The following is a 17,296-nucleotide window of genomic DNA, read 5'->3' as shown; positions in this document are numbered from 1 at the left end:
TTGGGTATTTAGTTTGGAGGAGTCCTAAATGAGGTCAGAAGCGAGTATTGCCTCTCTCCTAGAAAAGTGTTTTTCTTTGACAACAGCTAAAGGAATGAGCTACCTCAGCAGAAATGTTCAGTTTGTGCACCTACCAGACTAGGAGTGTTTGGTTAGAAATCTGCAGATTAACAGAAGCTGAGCAAGTGTAATTTCTTAGTTTCTTGAGTATTCTTGTAAAAATACTTCATATGCACAGGATTAAAAACTAGGTAGAATCAGTTTAGTTGAAATTCATATTTGGTAAAGACATGTAATTCCCCTGGATTTGAATCATTGTTGGAGGAGAGGTTAACATTTTGTTTTTGCTAGTTATTCTAAAGTTTCTGTGTGTTCTGTATCTAGACAGGTTTTGCTTTTGTCTTTAGTATTCTATTACTAAAAATCTGCAGTCTCATGTGACAATGTTTCAATGAGTGACCACCACAGTAATTAAATTTTAAATTAAATATCTACCAAACTAGGTTCCATTCTGGAATCTGACTTGTCCAAAAGCACCAACAGCTGGGATCATAATAGTTATACTTTAGAAAAAGTCCTTGGTTGTATGAAATATTCCTTTGGATTTTATTTCAACTAAACTTTGGTAGAATTATCAACAAGGATACTTTTCACTTCTGGATTTCAAAAAAGTCTTAAGAGATGTGCATTATTGATGGCAACGGCTAGATTCGAGCAGATTACTCAAGATTTTCTTTGCTCTTGTCATTGAAGCAAGCATTCACCTTCAAGCTAAATTCCCTCAATGCTAAAAGTTGAAGCAAATAATTTTCAAGATTCTGTTCTTCCTCTAGTAAACAAGTTTTTTTTTGGTGATTTAGAGGAGTACCTACTTCCATGGTAGCAACACTGAGGCCTTCCTGATTTTTCTAGCTCAGTGCCACAAAAACAGAGCATTTAATCCACTGCGTTTGATATTACTGCTGCATGGCCAAACTTCCTTTTTCAGGAAAAGACTCCCATTTAAACCACACCTCTCATGATTCCAGGAGGCACCAATGAGCTTCAGAGCCAATTCAGCCCTTCTGAAATGTAGACAATGTTGTAATTTAGGAAAACATGGTAATCAATTTGCATACAGAAAGCTCGTATAATCATAAATGTGATAATGACCAGAAAATTATATTACTGTTGTTGGTTGAGGGTAAATATATTGACAAGGACATCGAGAACAACTTCCTTGCTAATCCTCAAAAATTGCCATGTGATCTTAAATGCCCACTTGAGCGAACAGCTGAGGCCAACGCTTTAACATTTCATTGGCAAGATGATATTTCAGTACAGCATTCCGTCATTGCAGTGTTAGCCTTGATTTTTGTGATCAAGTCCTGGAGAGAAGGACAGTCACAGCCTTCTTATTGATACTGTGCATTTCAGCCTGGGTGAACTCTGAAATTCTGTTTCACCTTTTTCGTTAACTATAAAGTTTCTGTTATCTTGTTAAAAGTTGTTCTAACTAATGTTGTGATGTCAGCTGATGGAAAGCTGGACAATTTAGATCCGAGAGTGAAACCTAGCTTGGTGGATCATAATGCTTATTATTGCAATTTGGTTGCTTACTTAGTCAGTGATCATATTCACAAGAGGCTGCTAATGTATATGTAACAAAAGAACAAGTCTATTACTCAAAAGATAATAACAAAAAAGTTATTTGGAAAGATCTCACCATAAACATCAAAAAGAAAAATTCAACCCTTTACCCAGCAGTATCTTTTACGATCAAACTCTATGAAGTATCACTCCTGTCTTCACCTTCATTACTTTCTCAACTGCTGTGGTTGCAAGCATTTTCTGTTGAATTTCTGCACATTCACCAGATATGCTTATCTCCATTACTTTTTCTCCCTGAGATACACAGATACAGGCTCACTTACTGACTTTTTCCACACTGAGCTCAGAGAAATGTTATGGGCTTTTTCCAGCCCTGTCTAAATAGATTGCTAGCTCAATTTAAGACTTTTTGTCAGTTCTGATAGCCTGGAGACTGCCAAAGCTAAACTTATATAATAAGTTATTATATACTAAGATAACTGTATATAAACAGAGTCCAAGTTAGATGTTTGGTGACTCGTTAAAACTCGCATCTCCTTTAATTTTAGAGCTGCCCGTAGGTACAGAACCAATTTACACCCAATTAAGCCTTAATTAACATATCCATCGCCACCACCTTCATTTTGTTATGTCTCTGGCTTTCCTTCAGACCATTTTAGATGATACCACTGATATGGATCTTCCATCACTGGACTAGACTTGCTTGTGGCCCCTGGCCATCTGTCTGTTTCCGGGTTGTAAATCTTAAATTAGTGAACATTTCTGCATTTATCTTACCAGGTACATAGGAACAAGAGTTGACCGTTGAACCTGGTCCGCCGGTCTCGATTGTTACTAATCACCATCTCAATGCCATTTTCACCACACTATTTCCATATACCTTAATGTCATTGGTCTTGAGAAATGTGTTGATTTTTGTCTTGAACCTGCTTAATGATTTGAACTTCCACAGCCCTTTGGTGTAGAGAATACTAAGGATTCAATTATCTTCTGATTGAAAAAAATCCTCCTTGTCTCAGTCTTGAATTGAATTCCTCTCTGGCCACAGTGGGGCTGCCAGAGAACTGGAGTGCAGCTAATCTGGTTCCACATTTTAAGAAGGGTGGTAAGGAATAAACCAAGGAATTGCAACAAATGAATCACACATTCGTGTTAGGGAAGCTATTGGAGAAATTCTGGAGGAGAGAATTAATCTTCACTTGGAGAGGCAAGATTTTATCAAGAATAGTCAGCCTGATTTTGTCAGAAGGAGGTCATGCTTAACAAATTTGATTGAATTTTTCAAGCAGGTAGCTATGTGTGAAGTTAGGTAGTGCTGCTGATCTATTTTGTATAGATTTCAGGAAAGCCTTTGACAAAGTCCCACAAGGGAGACTCATCAACAAGGTAAATGTACATGGGATCCAGGGTAACTTATATCCAAAATTGGTTTAGTGGAAGAGACAGAGGGTGATGTTTTTAGGCCGCTTGTGTGACTGATGGCTGGTGTCCAGTAGCATGCTTCAAAAATGGGTGCTAGGTCCCTTATTATTCTTAATGTAAATAAACAATATAGAAGATGATGTAGGGGATGATAAGTAAGTTTGCAGATGACATGAAGATTGGCCATGTGGTTGACAGTGAGTAAAGAGGTCTTATGTTACAGGAGAATGTAAATAGATTAGTCAGATGGTCAAATCAGTGGCAAATGCAATTTTTTTTATTTATTAACTGGATGAGGGCATTATTGGCTGAGCCAGAATTTATTACCCATCCCTAATTGCCCAGAGGGCAGTTAAGAGTCAACCACGTTGCTGTGGGTCTGAAGTCACATTCAGGCCAGACGAGGTAAGGATGGCAGTTTTCCCTCCTAAAGGACTTTAGTGAACAATGGGTTTTCTCAACAAGCTACAATGGTTTCATGGTCATTATTAGATTCTTAATTCCAGATTTAACTCTGGAAAGTGTGAATTGATGCACTTTGGAAGAAGTAAGAAAACAAGGCAGTACTCCATGAATGGCAGGACACTAGGAAGTTCAAAGAAACAGTGATTTAAGGGTGCTTGTCCACAGAATGCTGTGGCGGCAAGGCAAATTAATTGGATGATTAAGAATTATTAGGGACACTTGCCTTTATCAGATGTGGCATAGATTATAAGAGCAGAGTGGTTAAGCCAAAGACTTTGGTCAGGCCACAGCTGGAGTACTATACGCAGTTCTGGTCATCTCACTGTAGGAAGGATGTGATTACACTGAATGGGGTGCAGAGGAGATTCATTTGAATGTTTCCTGGTTGGAGTATTTTAGCTGTGAAGAGTGGCTCGAATTGTTTTCTTTAGAGCAGAGAACACTGAGAAGGGGACCTGATAGAGGTGTATGAGATTGAGGGGCATGGACAGTGTACATAGAAGGCAGCTGTCCCCCTTAGTTGAAGGGTTAATGACAAGGGGGCGTAATTTTAAGGTAAAAGTCTTAAAAGGGATTTGGAAAAATCTTTTTTTACCCCAGAGGGTGATGAGATTCTGGAGTGCACTGCCTGGGAGGGTAGTTGATACAAGAGACCTCAATCTTTAAAAGTATGTAGATGAGGACTTGAAATATCATAACATTCAAGGCTATGGGTCATACGGGAAAATTGAACTTCTGTACATTGAGAGTACTTTTGTCTGTGTAGACTTGAAGGGCCTTTTCAGTTCTGTATAATTCTATAATAGATAAACTCAGAATTAGGGATAGGCTATGCCCTTTGGTTCTAGAATCATCAGCTAGGGTAACATGATATCTGTATCTACTCTGTCATCTGCTGTAATAATTTTGTAGGTTTCGGTGAGATCATGTCTCATTCTTCAAAATTCTAGAGAATAGAGACCCAGTTTCCTCAATCTCTCCTTTTAAGACAGTGCTGTCATTTCACTGATTCATCTGATGAATGTCTGTTGCACATTCTCCATGGCAAGTGTACCCTTCTTTAGATAAGGAGACCACAACTGTACACAACACTCTAGGTGGAGTCTCACCAAGGATTTTTACAACTGCACCAAGATATTTTTACTTCAAATCCCCTTTAAATGAATGTAAGCATACTGCTTGTATCTACCTCGACTTGACTTTATTTTCCTCCCATATCCAGTGCCTTTCCACTTACATCTGTGATACTTCTGACGCTTTGTCAGTTTCAGAACTTCCAGTTTACAAACTCCAGCTGCCGCCTCTTCATCATGGACATGCAACCCACTTACAAGTCCATCCCAATCAGGATGGTCTGAGAGCTCTCTGCTTCTTCCTGGAAAAAAGACCTGAACTGTCCCCATTCACCATTACCGTCCTCTGCATGGCCAAGCTTGTTCTCACTTTGAACGACTTCTCCTTTTAACTCTTCCTACTTTCTTCAGGTCAAAGAGGTGGCCATGGATATCCAAATTGGCCCCAGTTATGCCTGTTTCTTTGTAGAGTATGTGGAACATACCTTGTTCCAGTCCTACTCTGGCCCCCACCCATAACTCTTTCTCCAACTTATCAATGACATTATCATAGAATCCCTTCAGTGTAGAAACAGGCCCTTCGGCCCAACAAGTCCACACTGACCCTCGGAGCATCCCACCCAGACCCATCCCCCTATAACCCACCTAAGCTACACAACCCTGAACACTACGGGCAATTTAGTGTGGCCAATCCACCTAACCTGCATATCTTTGATTGTGGGAGGAAACCGGAGCACCTGGAGGAAACCCACGTAGACACGGGGAGAATGTGCAAACTCCACACAGACAGTTGCCCGAGGGTGGAATCTCTCTCTCTCTTGTCCAGAATTGGAAAAATTCATCAATTTCGCTTCACATTTCTACCCTGCACTCACCTTCACCTGGTCCGTCTCTGACTGTTCCTTTCCCTTTCTCAACATCTGTTTCCATTTCTCCAAAATGTCCACAGTCTTCCTCAGCTGAGGATTCCCAACGACCATGGCTGATAGGGCCCACAGCCTTGTCCGACTCATCTCCCACACTTTTAGCCCTCAGTCCCTGTATTCCCTGCCACAACAGTAATAGGGTCCCCCTCACCCTCACCTACCATCCCACCAGCATCCACATCCAAACGATCATTAGCCACCATTTCTGCCACCTCCAGCGGGATACCGGCACCAGACACGCATTCCCCTCCCCTCCCTTGTCAGCCTTGCACAGAGACCATTCCCTCCAGGACACTCTGGTCTACACCTCCTCCACTCCCAACATCTTGTCACACCCCCAAGTCATTTTGCCATGCAATAGCAGAAGGTGTAACACCTGGCTGTTTACTTCCTCCCTCCTCACTGTCCCTAGGCACACCTTCCAGGGGAACCAGTGCTTTACCTGGACTTGATTCAATCTAGTCTACTGTATTTGCTGTACAATGTCTTCATTGTATACATCGTCTCCTCTACACCGGGGAGACAAATCACAGACAGAGTGACTGCTTTGCAGAAGACGTATATTGTGTCTGCAAAAATGACACAAAGCTTCTGGTTGCATGCCATTTCAACACACCATTGCTTCCCTGACCAACATCTCTGTCTTGGGCTTGTGACTCTGCTTCTCACAGCTCGGCACAAGTTTGAAGAAGATCTCGTTTTCTGCTTTGGACTCCTGCAACCTTCTAGATTAAATATAGAGTTAAATAATTTCTGGGCCTGAGCACCTTCTCCCATGTTGAACCACACACGCACAGGCATATGCCTGAAGAAGTGTCACTGAAACAGTAACTGTGCTTTCTCTCCACAGATGCTGCCAGACCTGCTGAGTTTGTTCAGCAATTCTGATTCTGTTTCCGATTTCCAGCAACAACTGTTCTTTGGGTTTTTTTGTTTGCATTTCTAAGTGCTTGCATGTTATCTTTTAATGACTTGTGGCCAAAGATACACAGATCTTTTGGATGCCCATGCTCCCCAACATCTCACCATTTGAGAAATATTCTGCTTTTCAGTTTTTATCTACCAAAATGAATAAATTCACATCTGCTTACATTAAATTCCATCTGCCTTGTTTCAACCCATTAACTTAGACTGTCCGAGTCTTGAAGCCTCCAAGCACACTCCTTACAATGAACATTCCCATCCAGTTTGTTGTCATCAGCGATTGGAAATGTTACAGTTGGTCCCCACCTTCCAAATAATTTAAGTAGTTTAATGGTTGTGTACCTAGCGCTGATTCTCAGGATACCCCATTAGTAAGAGTTTGTCATCCTGAGAATGATCCATTTATTCCTGTTCTGTGCTTTCTTTCTAGTAACTAATTCTCAATCCATACTAAAATATTCTCCTCAATCCCATGTCCTCTAACTTCAGTTACTAAATCCATGTGGGACCCTAACACAGTCTTGTGAAAATCCAAATGCCTGGTATTGACTTTGTCTATGCAACAAATTAGATCCTCGAATTCCTGCAAGCTTGTCAAATATAATAATTCAAAAATCCATTCTGACACTGCTCATATCTGCCATTCTTTTCCAAATGTTCAGTTATAACATCCTTTATAATGGATTCCAACATTTTCTGTACAACAGATGTCAAGTTTATAGTTCTCATTCTTCTTCTTCCTCCTTAAATGGTGGAGTTGCCTTTGCTGCTTTCAAGTTGGTAGGAACCATCTTAGAATGGATAGAACTTTAAAAGATAATCACCAAAGCATCCACTATATCTGTTGCTACAGCAAACCTTTTATTAACCGGCACCTGTGGAACCAGGAATGTGCCAGCTGATCGAATATTCCAGTTGATCAAGAGGTCCACAGAGACAATGTAATAATAGAGATGTAATGCAGGGGGTATACTCATCACTAATATATTTTGTTTACAGAATAAATCACTTAAATAATAATGCAACTTTGCCTTGAATAAAACTTACCAGCAGAGAGCCTTTTCACTTGCACCCTGAACTGACTACTGGGACATCGTGGAGATCATGATAATACAGTAAACTTTGTGGATTTTGAGGTATATAATTTTGAATAGGCTGGAGTGTTTTTCTCCCAGCTCAGAGGCTGAGGGGTGACCTATAGAGGTTTATAAAATCATGAGGGGCATGGATGGGATGAATAGTCAAGGTCTCTTCCCGAGGGTGGGGGTGTCCCAAGCTAGAGGACATAGTTTTAAGGTGAGAGGAGAAAGATTTGAAAAGGAACTGAGGGTAACTTTTTCTTACAGAGGCTGGTGCTTGTTTGGAGCCAGTGATAAGATGAAATGGTGGAGGCTGGTACAATTACAGTATTTAAAAGGCATCTGGATGGGTATATGAATAGGAAGGGTTTGAGAGATATGGGCCAAATACTGGCAAATGGGACTAGGTCAGATCGTGATGTCTAGTTGGCATGGATGAGTTGCACCAAAGGGTCTGTTTCTGTGCTGTATGACTCTAAACCTATTATCGAATGTGCTGGTTCATAAGGTGCTCGTTTAAAATAATGTTTACTGTACTTTTCTTCAACACTTAGAAATGATGCTCGTCTCATCCAGAAGATCTGCAGAGCTATATAGACAGGTTAAGCGAGTGGGCAAAAACTTGGCAGATGATATATAATGCAGGAAAATGAACTTATGCAGGAAGAATAGAGGAGCTGAATATAATTTAACTGGAGAGAGACTGCAGAAACAGAGGAAATTGGGAATTCTTGCGCTGAACCTCAAAAAGCTAGCATTCAGGTTTAATGAGTCATCAGGAGGACAAACAGAATGTTGACCTTTATTCCATTCCCTTTGAAATAAAAGTAGGGAGGTTTTGCTAAACTACATAGTCAGGTCATAGCTGGAATATTGTGGACAGTATTGGGCCCCGTTTATTGAAAGAAAGATATAATGGTATTAGGACAGTTCAGAGAATGTTCATTAGGTTGCTCATGGAGGGACTGCCTTATTAAGGAGAGATTGAGTAGATTGGGCTTGTACTCATTGGAGTTTAAAAGACTGAGAAGCAACCTCATTCAAACATACAAGAGGATATGACAGGTTAGATGTGGTCAAGTTGTTTCCCTTGTGGTTAAGGAATATTGCAATCCCAAACCACCTCTAATTCTGAGACACAATCGGTTTTATTCAGCTGTTAGAGAACCGGGGCAATCCATATTGGGATTTTTGACGAGGCTAAGACTACTGGCAGAGACACGTGATTTTGGGTTAACCCTGAATGAGATGCTGAGAGACTGGTATGTGGGATTAATGATGTAACCATGCCGTAGCGCCTACTAGCTGAAGTCCAGCTGGAATTCATACAGGCACTGCAGCTGGCCTTGTCATTAGAAAATGTGGTAAGTGGAGCATGGGAACTACATGGCATCCCAATGACAGTGGACACCTTCACCTGTCCGATTGAGCTTGGTAAACACCACTTGAGTGTAGGCAATTGCAGAGCCTCAGGCAGGGCATATCCTGATCAGAGAGAGCCTAGGCCAGCCCACAGCGGAACCCCACAACAAAGGTGAGCCTCGGCCAAGTGACTAAAAAGCTCCTCAGAATCTGGGCTGATTTTATCGTTGTTGTCAATTTATGGACTCGAGGCAGCAAAGGAGTCCGACAAAGCCTGACTTGAGTAAGAAAACCCACAGGCTGGTACCCACGAGAGTGCACACCTGGAAAGTCCCCCTTCATGTGAGTTGGAATAACTAAATTGCTTAGCGACATGCGAATTGGAACCGATTCAAATTAATGTTTGGTTAAATGGTCACCCAGTTCCTATGGAGTTCGATACCGTGCAACTGTATCTGTGGTTGCAGAATCTGTTTTTAACAAGATTCGCTCTGGACTCCAACCCTTAAGTTTGCACAAGACCTCAGCCAGACTGAGAACATATACTGGGGAACCATTGCAGATTAAGGGTACAACCTTGGTTCTGGTCTCCTATGAGAAGCAGTTGGTGTGATTACCACTGATGGTAGTAAAAAGCTCAGGCCCAAACCTATTGGGGTGGAATTGGTTGCGAAAGATTCACCTGATTGGCTCAACATTCTTCGATTAGAAATGGCAGCCTCATTGAAGTCCTAGTGAAATACCCAGGAGTATTTCAGGAAGGGTTTTGGACTATCAAAGGGACCAAAGCCACTTTATATAATGACCAGGAAGCAATTCCGACATTTTGCAAGGCCTGTCCAGTGTCATTTGCCTTGTGGGCAAAAGTAGAGGTGGAAGTCAGGAGGATGGAGAGTGAAGGAATCATCAAACCAGTGCACTTTGCAGAATGGACACCACCGCTCGTACAGATTGTGAAGCCCGACGGCTCAGTTCACCTTTGTGGGGATTTTAAGCAAATGGTAAACCACTTCTCGCAGGTGGATAAATACCCGATCTGTCGCAGAGAGGACTTGTACACAAAGTTGGCAGGGGGGCTGTCCTTTACAAAGCTGGACATGAGCCATGCCTAACTGCAATTGCAACTGGATGAGGAGTCCCAGAAGTATGCTACAATTAATACCCATAAGGATTTATATTAATATACAAGATTGCCATTTGGGGCATCATCAGCCTGCACCCTTTTCCAGCAGACCATGGAGAGCATTTTAAAAGGGCTACCCAGGGTTGCCATTTATCTGGATGACATACTAATAACAAGGAGACCAATAAAGAGCACTTGGAAAACTTGCTGATCGTGCTTGAACATTTCTCCCAGGTGGGTGTATGCCCTAGAAAGGAAAAATGTGTATTCCAGGCACCCCAAGTGACCTACTTCAGTTACAGAGTCGACAAAACTGGGTTACACTTGTTGGAAAATAAAGCGAGGGCAATCAGAGGAGCCCCAGCTATCACGTCTGTACTGGAGCTTAGGTCTTTCCTTGGGTTATTGTGGAAAATTCATATGTAAACTGGTTTCCATCTTGGCATCTTTACACCAGCTATTGAAAAAGGGTCAGCCTTGGAAATGGTTGCGTAGCCCAGATGTAGCCTGTAGGGAAGTGGAAAGCAGCTATCGTTATCTAACGTGTTGGCCCACTATGATTTGAAGCGAGATGTGGTGCTGCCATGCGATGCCTCCCTGTACAGTATTGTGGTAGTGCTGGCTCACAAGTGACCCAACAGAGAGGAGTGCCCAATAGTGTACGCTTCTCGGACTTTGGCAGCTGCCGAATGCAAATATGCCCCGATAGTGAAGGAATGTTTGGAGGTCATCCTTGGTGTGAGAAAGTACTACGAGTACCTTTATGGACAGGAATTTTTCATAGTAACAGATCACAAACCTCTGCTAGGGCTACTGAAGGAAAACAAGATGGTGCCTGCTATAGCTTCTGGTAGAATTCAGCGTTGGACCCTTATTCTCAGCGCGTACAAGTGCAAGTTAGATCCTCGTCCAGTAAGCCCAGTGGCTATTGTGGATGCATTGAGCTGCCTTCCCTGAAAGAGTCCGTTTTGGTTTTAAACTTCCTGGATACCCTTCCAGTCACTGCAGACAATATGTGACTTTGGGCATGAAAAGATCCTGTCCTTGCAAAATTAAAACAGCTGGTGGCAATGGGGGAAACAGAAGGGCCATCTGAACCAGGACTGAAACCTTTCTGGACTCAGTGGAACTAGATCAAACGAAGGGTGTTTGTCCCAAGTAAGATTCATTGCCAGATACTGGCTGAACTCCTCCAGGGTCATCCAGGGGTTTCCAAGATGTAGCCGCTAGTACGAAGCTATGTCTGGTGGCCAGGGTTGGATGCTGACATAACTGCATTGGTGGGGCAGTGCCCAGATTGCCAACAAAGACAAAAATTGCCACCATTGGTGCCCCCCATTCGTGGGAAAGGCTGGGTAAATCCTGGACACAGTTGCATGTCGACCAGGCCGGTCCTTTCATGGGCTCAGCGTTCCTGGTCATTGTGGGTGCTCATTCAAAGTGGTTGGATGTGCATAAAGTTTGTTCAGCAAACTCAGGGATGACGATTAAGAAGTTGCGAGCATCATTCGTGATACACAGACTCCTGGAGATATTCGTCATGGACAATGGGACATCATTTACCAGCAGGGAATTTGAATATTTCCTAAAGTCAAAAGGCATTCAGCGCATAAGGACAGCTCCATACAATCCATTGTCCAGCGGTCTAGTGGAAGGAGCTGTCCAAACATTGAAGGCAGCCTTAAAGAAGCAACCTACAGTGTCACTTGATACCAAACTGTTCCCAGTTCCTGTTTGATTATAGGACTACACCACAAGCAACAACAGGGATAGCTCCAGCAAAGTTGCTGATGGGAAGATGACTCCACACCAGGTTAAACCTGATATCCCCAGACCTTTGGTGGGGGGAGGCGGAGGGTGAAACAGCAGCAGGAATGCCAATGCTGGCCATATTCCTCCTCTAAACGAGAGAGACAGTTTAGTTCAGGGGAAGAATTTTGGTGCTGGAACCATTGAAATGGCCCTGTATGGGCATGAGGTGAGGCTGATGTGACTTACAAAATTCGGGTAGGTGATACAGTCTGAACAAACACGTGCATCACCTTAAAGCTGTTATCTTGCAAACGGGGCAGGAACAAAACATACCTGACCCCTCAGAACAGCCAGAAGGCCTGCCAGAAACCGTAGGTTCTCCCCCCTCCGCCGAGTGTCAAAGAAACCTCAGAGTCTGAGATTGGTGCAGCCTCGATACTGTTACTGTCGGAAGGGAAGAGGAGGAAACTCTCCCAAGATGCTCCAGATGCAAGAGACGGGCCATGGTCTGGTACATGCCATACTTGTAAGAGTATGAGTCAGATGAACCGGACCTGGGGTGAAAATGTCAAAAGAAAAGCTACAAGAGAAAAACCAGGCCTACGTCCCTGGACTTAGAGGGGGAAGGATGTCGTGATTGGAACCAGCTGGATCTTGTTGACCACAAGATCCTTGTTAATCTGGGCCAATCGCAAAAGCCCTGGCTGACCAAAATAGCAAGGAGGTTTAGAATTCCCTCAGTTCAGGGGACTTACTTGAGCTGATTGGCCACAGCCAGTGTACTTGTACCCAAGTTTATAAAGGGTGACTTGGTGACAGGATACCAACCTTATTGCAATTATTTTGGAGAGTTTTTCACAAATGTTGAAAAACTGTGAGAACACTTGACTCTACAGTTTTCTGAACAGTTTTAGAAATTCATTAGACTACCTGTTGTTAATTGTTTTATGTTGTATCATTGCTTTTGTAAGCCCAAAGTGGTGTGAAGCCTTCTCATTAAGGTGTTTAAAGGCTTGTTTGAGTTTGCACTTGCGTATTGATGCTGAAGACTCTAGTTTGTATCGTAGCTTCGTTTGTTGTAATGACATGAAAAATGCTGTGTTGCAGGATTACACTCTCAACTTTTTCATTGTGACTATTTTCACGTACTGGTTTTGTAGTTCTTTTGATTCATGCACAAAGTTAGCAACCAGACTTTTACTTTGTTGTGTGGTTGTTGATTTACTCGCCGAGCTAGCTTGTTCTCGTTCAGACGTTTTCTCACCATGCTCGATGACAACATCAGAGAAGCCTCCGATGAAGCAATGTTATTCTATTCTGCTTGGAATTTATACTGTTTTGGTGAATAGTGTCATTTCCGGTTTTGATCTGTATGGGTTTGTATATGGGGTCCAATTCTGTATGCTTGTTGATTGAATTGTGGGTGGAGAACCATGCCTCTAGGAATTTCTGTGCATGTCTGTGTTTGGCTTGGGCTACTACGGTTACCTTGTCCCAGTTAAACTGATGGCCTTCATTGTCTGAGTGTACCGATACACTCGGTATACAGAAAAGCAACCCACGTTGATCAAATCCTCAACTTCCACAGCAACCACTCCAACATCCACAATCAAAGCTGTATTAGGACACTATTTAAACGGGTCAGGACACACTGCAAAACCCTGGAACTACGCAGGAAAGAGGAAGAGCACCTATACAAAATCCTCGCTACAAATGTATATCCCCGCACCTTCATCCGCAGATGCCTACTAAACAAACAATAACAGGAGGACACAGTACACCTTAACACACTGGCCACACTGCCCTATGTCAAGAACATATAAGAACTGACAATGGGACTCCTAAGACCATTAGTAATCATGGTGGCTCACAAGCCCACAGCCACTCTACAACAAACACTGACAAGGATTAAAGACCCCATTCCCACAACATGCAGAACCAACGTGGGTTACAAAATACCATGCAACGACTGCCACAAACATTACATCGGACAGACAGGAAGGAAACTAGTCATCAGAATACATGAACATCAATTAGTAGCAAAACAGCATGACAAACTCTCCTTAATAGCGATACACTCAGACCATGAAGGCCATCAGTTTAACTGGGACAAGGTAGCCATAGTAGCCTAAGCCAAATGTAGACATACATAGGAATTCCGAGAGGCATGGTTCTCTACCTGTAATGCAATCAACAAGCATACAGAATTGGACCCCATATACAAACCCATACAGATCAAAACCAGAAATGACACTACTCACCATAACGGTATAAATTCCAAGCGAAGTAGAATAACGCCGCTTCATCGGAGGTGCCACTGATGATGTCACCTAGCATGGTGATGAAATGTCTGAACAAGAACAACCCAGCTCGGCGAGCAACTCAACAACCTCACCCACAACCTGAGCTACAGGTCTTTGCCAAAGCTTTACTTTGTTGTGCAAGATCTAATTGTGAGCAGAAGCAAATGTCAGATGTCAGAAGAGTGATCATGTAGAGTGACCATATAATATCTATTAATCCATAAATGGATCAGTAATAGAGAGATTTGTTGCTGCATGAAATGCAAGTATGCCTAATTCTTTTGAATGATCCCTGAAATGTTGGCATTATCTGTTGACGTGAATGATTGGGCATTGTGCTAATGCCAAGTGAGAGCAAGTGGTTTGAAACAAATGTTACAGGATTACATGCTGTTAGCAACTTTCATATGCCACAGGTAATGCAAAAAAGATTGGCGAAAGGCTGAACATGGTGAAAGTTAGAAGAAATGTTATGGTACTGGTAATTCATTTGTTGAACTGTCTGAAACAGCCCTATGAGTTTCACTAGTTATCTTATCATCATAGTTGCGTGAGAAACCATATAATTAACATGTGGCTTACAGCCCCCATTCCTCGTTTGTGAGTTTAACTTATTTAGATATAGGGTTAGGTTTTGAATTTCCTTCCCATTTTTAGTCAACATCTTTAGCTTCTGCACAAAGGCCTTTCATTTAAATCATGCAGGAATGATGCCTCCAATGTTTCCACTGGATCACTGTGAATTATGTGTATTACCAAAGAAGACCGAAGAAACAAAGCTCCACTTGAAACCCAGAGCAATTTAATTTACGATTATAAGCAAACCCGTGTCTTTCCAAATGAGTAAAAGATTAGGAAGCTGCTGAAGACCATAAGCTCCTAAATCTTTTGGTCTTGCTTCTGTTGATGTTTGTTGTGCAGTCTGGTTGTGTTGGGTAAGACTAAGCAAAGAACCTAAACAGAAATGCAGAAGTTGCCATCTAACAAGCAAAGTGTGTCTGAGTGCATAGGGGTGGATGAGGGGAAATACCGCAGACCAAATTCAGCTGGGGCTTAACGTGTAGAAGTGAGAATATCCGATTAATGTTAAATTAAGAATAGCCAGTATATGACCCAAATAACTTAGTTGCAACGAAAAATGCTCAGATTTAGGGAATCACAGATATTGTGTTGCAAATAAGGTGAACCTGCTTCTCAAAAATTACAGAATTACAAAAATGAGCTTTGGCGTTAGCCAGTAACTGCAAAAGAGGCTTTTGATAGACTAGACCAAACTACCTACAAGGTCTACCTGTGTTTCAACCTTCAAGGTTTACAATAGAAACTAAAAGTTATTCCATCAGCTACTTATAAACACATTTCAATAAAATTTATCTAAAATTTGAAGTAAAAGCCATCTTGCTTGTAAAAAGACATCCAAGGTGCAAACATCTTAGCTAATGTTAATTTGCTGCAATAGCCAGTTGCAGAAACAGCCCAGTTTTGCTATCGATGCTTCCAAAGGCAATGAAGATCGTCCCAGATGTGTTGATAAAGTAGTGAATTGGAAAATGATATTCACTGGATTCCAATTATATTCCTAAATTTTAAATGTGGTTCTGGCTTTTATTCTGTTGTACCATTCTTCAAGGTGTCTTATGGTTTTCTGGTTTCCCTTCTTTACTAAAGACACTGACTAATGTTGGGGTGGGGAGTTCAAAGGAGCCAGGTAACTTCTGGTACCTTGTCGTCATTCTTACTTAATCCACCTAACCTGCACATTTTTGTACAGTGGGGGTGGAAATCAGAGTGCTGGATAAAACCCAGGCAGAGATGGACACAGTCACCAAGGCTGGAATCGAACCTGGGTCCCTGACACTGTGAAGTAGCAGTGCTAACCACTGAGTCACCCTGCCAGGAATCATTTCTTATGCTTTAACCAATAGACTTTGTGTATATTTTTAAAATTTAAATTAAATTGTGGCATGAGTGATCAAATTGAAGCACTGCATTTTATTAATTTAAGTGTTCATCTAACCATAAATATTCTTGGTAAATTAATACAAATATGTTATTAGAATTCAGTTGTGTTTATTTGAAGACATAAAGTGCCATCCAATGGTGAAACATAGGATCTACAGTCACTACTAGTACAAAACAAATACAATAGCAAATTCCCATCTGACTCTTGGTGTATAATACAAGAATAATTCTGAACTGAAAATAAATTCATTTTGTGTATTTGGCATTTCTTTTGGCCCTTGCGGTTTTATTTTCATTTTCACAGAGCATTGTACTTGAGTGTTTTTAACTTCAGTATTATCAGTATTGAATTGTCCACTAAATAACATCTTTCAAGTACTAAACAGGAAAATCATAGAACTGCAAGATGCTGGAAATCTGAAATGAAAACAGAAATGGCCGTAAAAACTCAGCAGGTCAAAACTCATGCTGAAGAAAGGTCACTGGACCCAAAATGTCAGCTCTGCTTTCTCTCCACAGATACTGCCAGACGTGCTGAGTTTTTACAGCCATTTCTGTTTTTGATTTAAGTGCTGCACTACTGGATAAGACATCAGAGCCCTGTTTGAATCTGTAAATGCCAACAACCAAAGATGTGCCCTTCTGGCAGGGCCTAGTGGCACATTCTATGTCTCCCTCAGACTGACTTAATCAGTACCTGCACAAGTTATTTAATAGAAACATGGATATTAGCAGCAGGAGTAGGCTATTTGATCGTGAACTGCTGGGGATTGAACCTGAAACTTTCATGATCAGTTAGGTTTAGTCAGTCACTGCATAAACTCTGAATTGATCATTTGTGAAGAAGCATGGCTATTATGCTATTGGTTATATGCTTACTGTTACAAGAGGAATAAAGTCAATTAATAAGCAGCATGGAGTTGAACTCAATTTCATGATGGAGTGAATGAAGACGTAATTGTAATGTTTACTTTAATATAACAATATAAAAATAAAAACTTGAAAAACCCACCATTAATCTTATTCTTTTACAGGTACAAACCATTTTTTCCATACCAAGTCCAAACGGTAGATGCAGCCAACTGCGATCTTTACATGCAAGACGTGAATATTGTTGAAGGACGCCTAAAAGTCACAGTGGTCGAGTGCAGCAGGTAAGATCAGTAAAATGACAAAAAAAACCCCGCCTATCTGTTTCACAATGTTTGTAGTTCCTGGTCTGAAAACCTGAACAAATAAATTTGATTTGAGTTATGTTTGTTAATGAATCATATGCTAATTATGAAAGCAAGAATACTGATTTTTGACTCTATTT

At 41.5% G+C, this 17,296-nt stretch overlaps 1 protein-coding gene across 1 annotated transcript in view; it reads left to right on the top strand.

Annotated features, from left to right (window-relative positions):
• Positions 1-12,491: 12,491 nt before the first annotated feature.
• The window catches only part of pdzd8 (PDZ domain containing 8), a 141,639-nt gene continuing 136,834 nt past the window's right edge, over positions 12,492-17,296 (top strand). The window contains exons 1-2 of the mRNA XM_048608882.1: positions 12,492-12,590; positions 17,016-17,135. Of these exons, the coding sequence (XP_048464839.1) occupies positions 17,077-17,135 (59 nt within the window). The 5' untranslated portion in view covers positions 12,492-12,590; positions 17,016-17,076. The remainder of the gene's footprint in view (positions 12,591-17,015; positions 17,136-17,296) is intronic.

Source organism: Rhincodon typus, chromosome 20 (assembly GCF_021869965.1).
Source record: "Rhincodon typus isolate 14 chromosome 20, sRhiTyp1.1, whole genome shotgun sequence".
Lineage (NCBI taxonomy): Eukaryota > Metazoa > Chordata > Chondrichthyes > Orectolobiformes > Rhincodontidae > Rhincodon > Rhincodon typus.
This window is presented reverse-complemented; position numbering and strand designations above follow the sequence as displayed.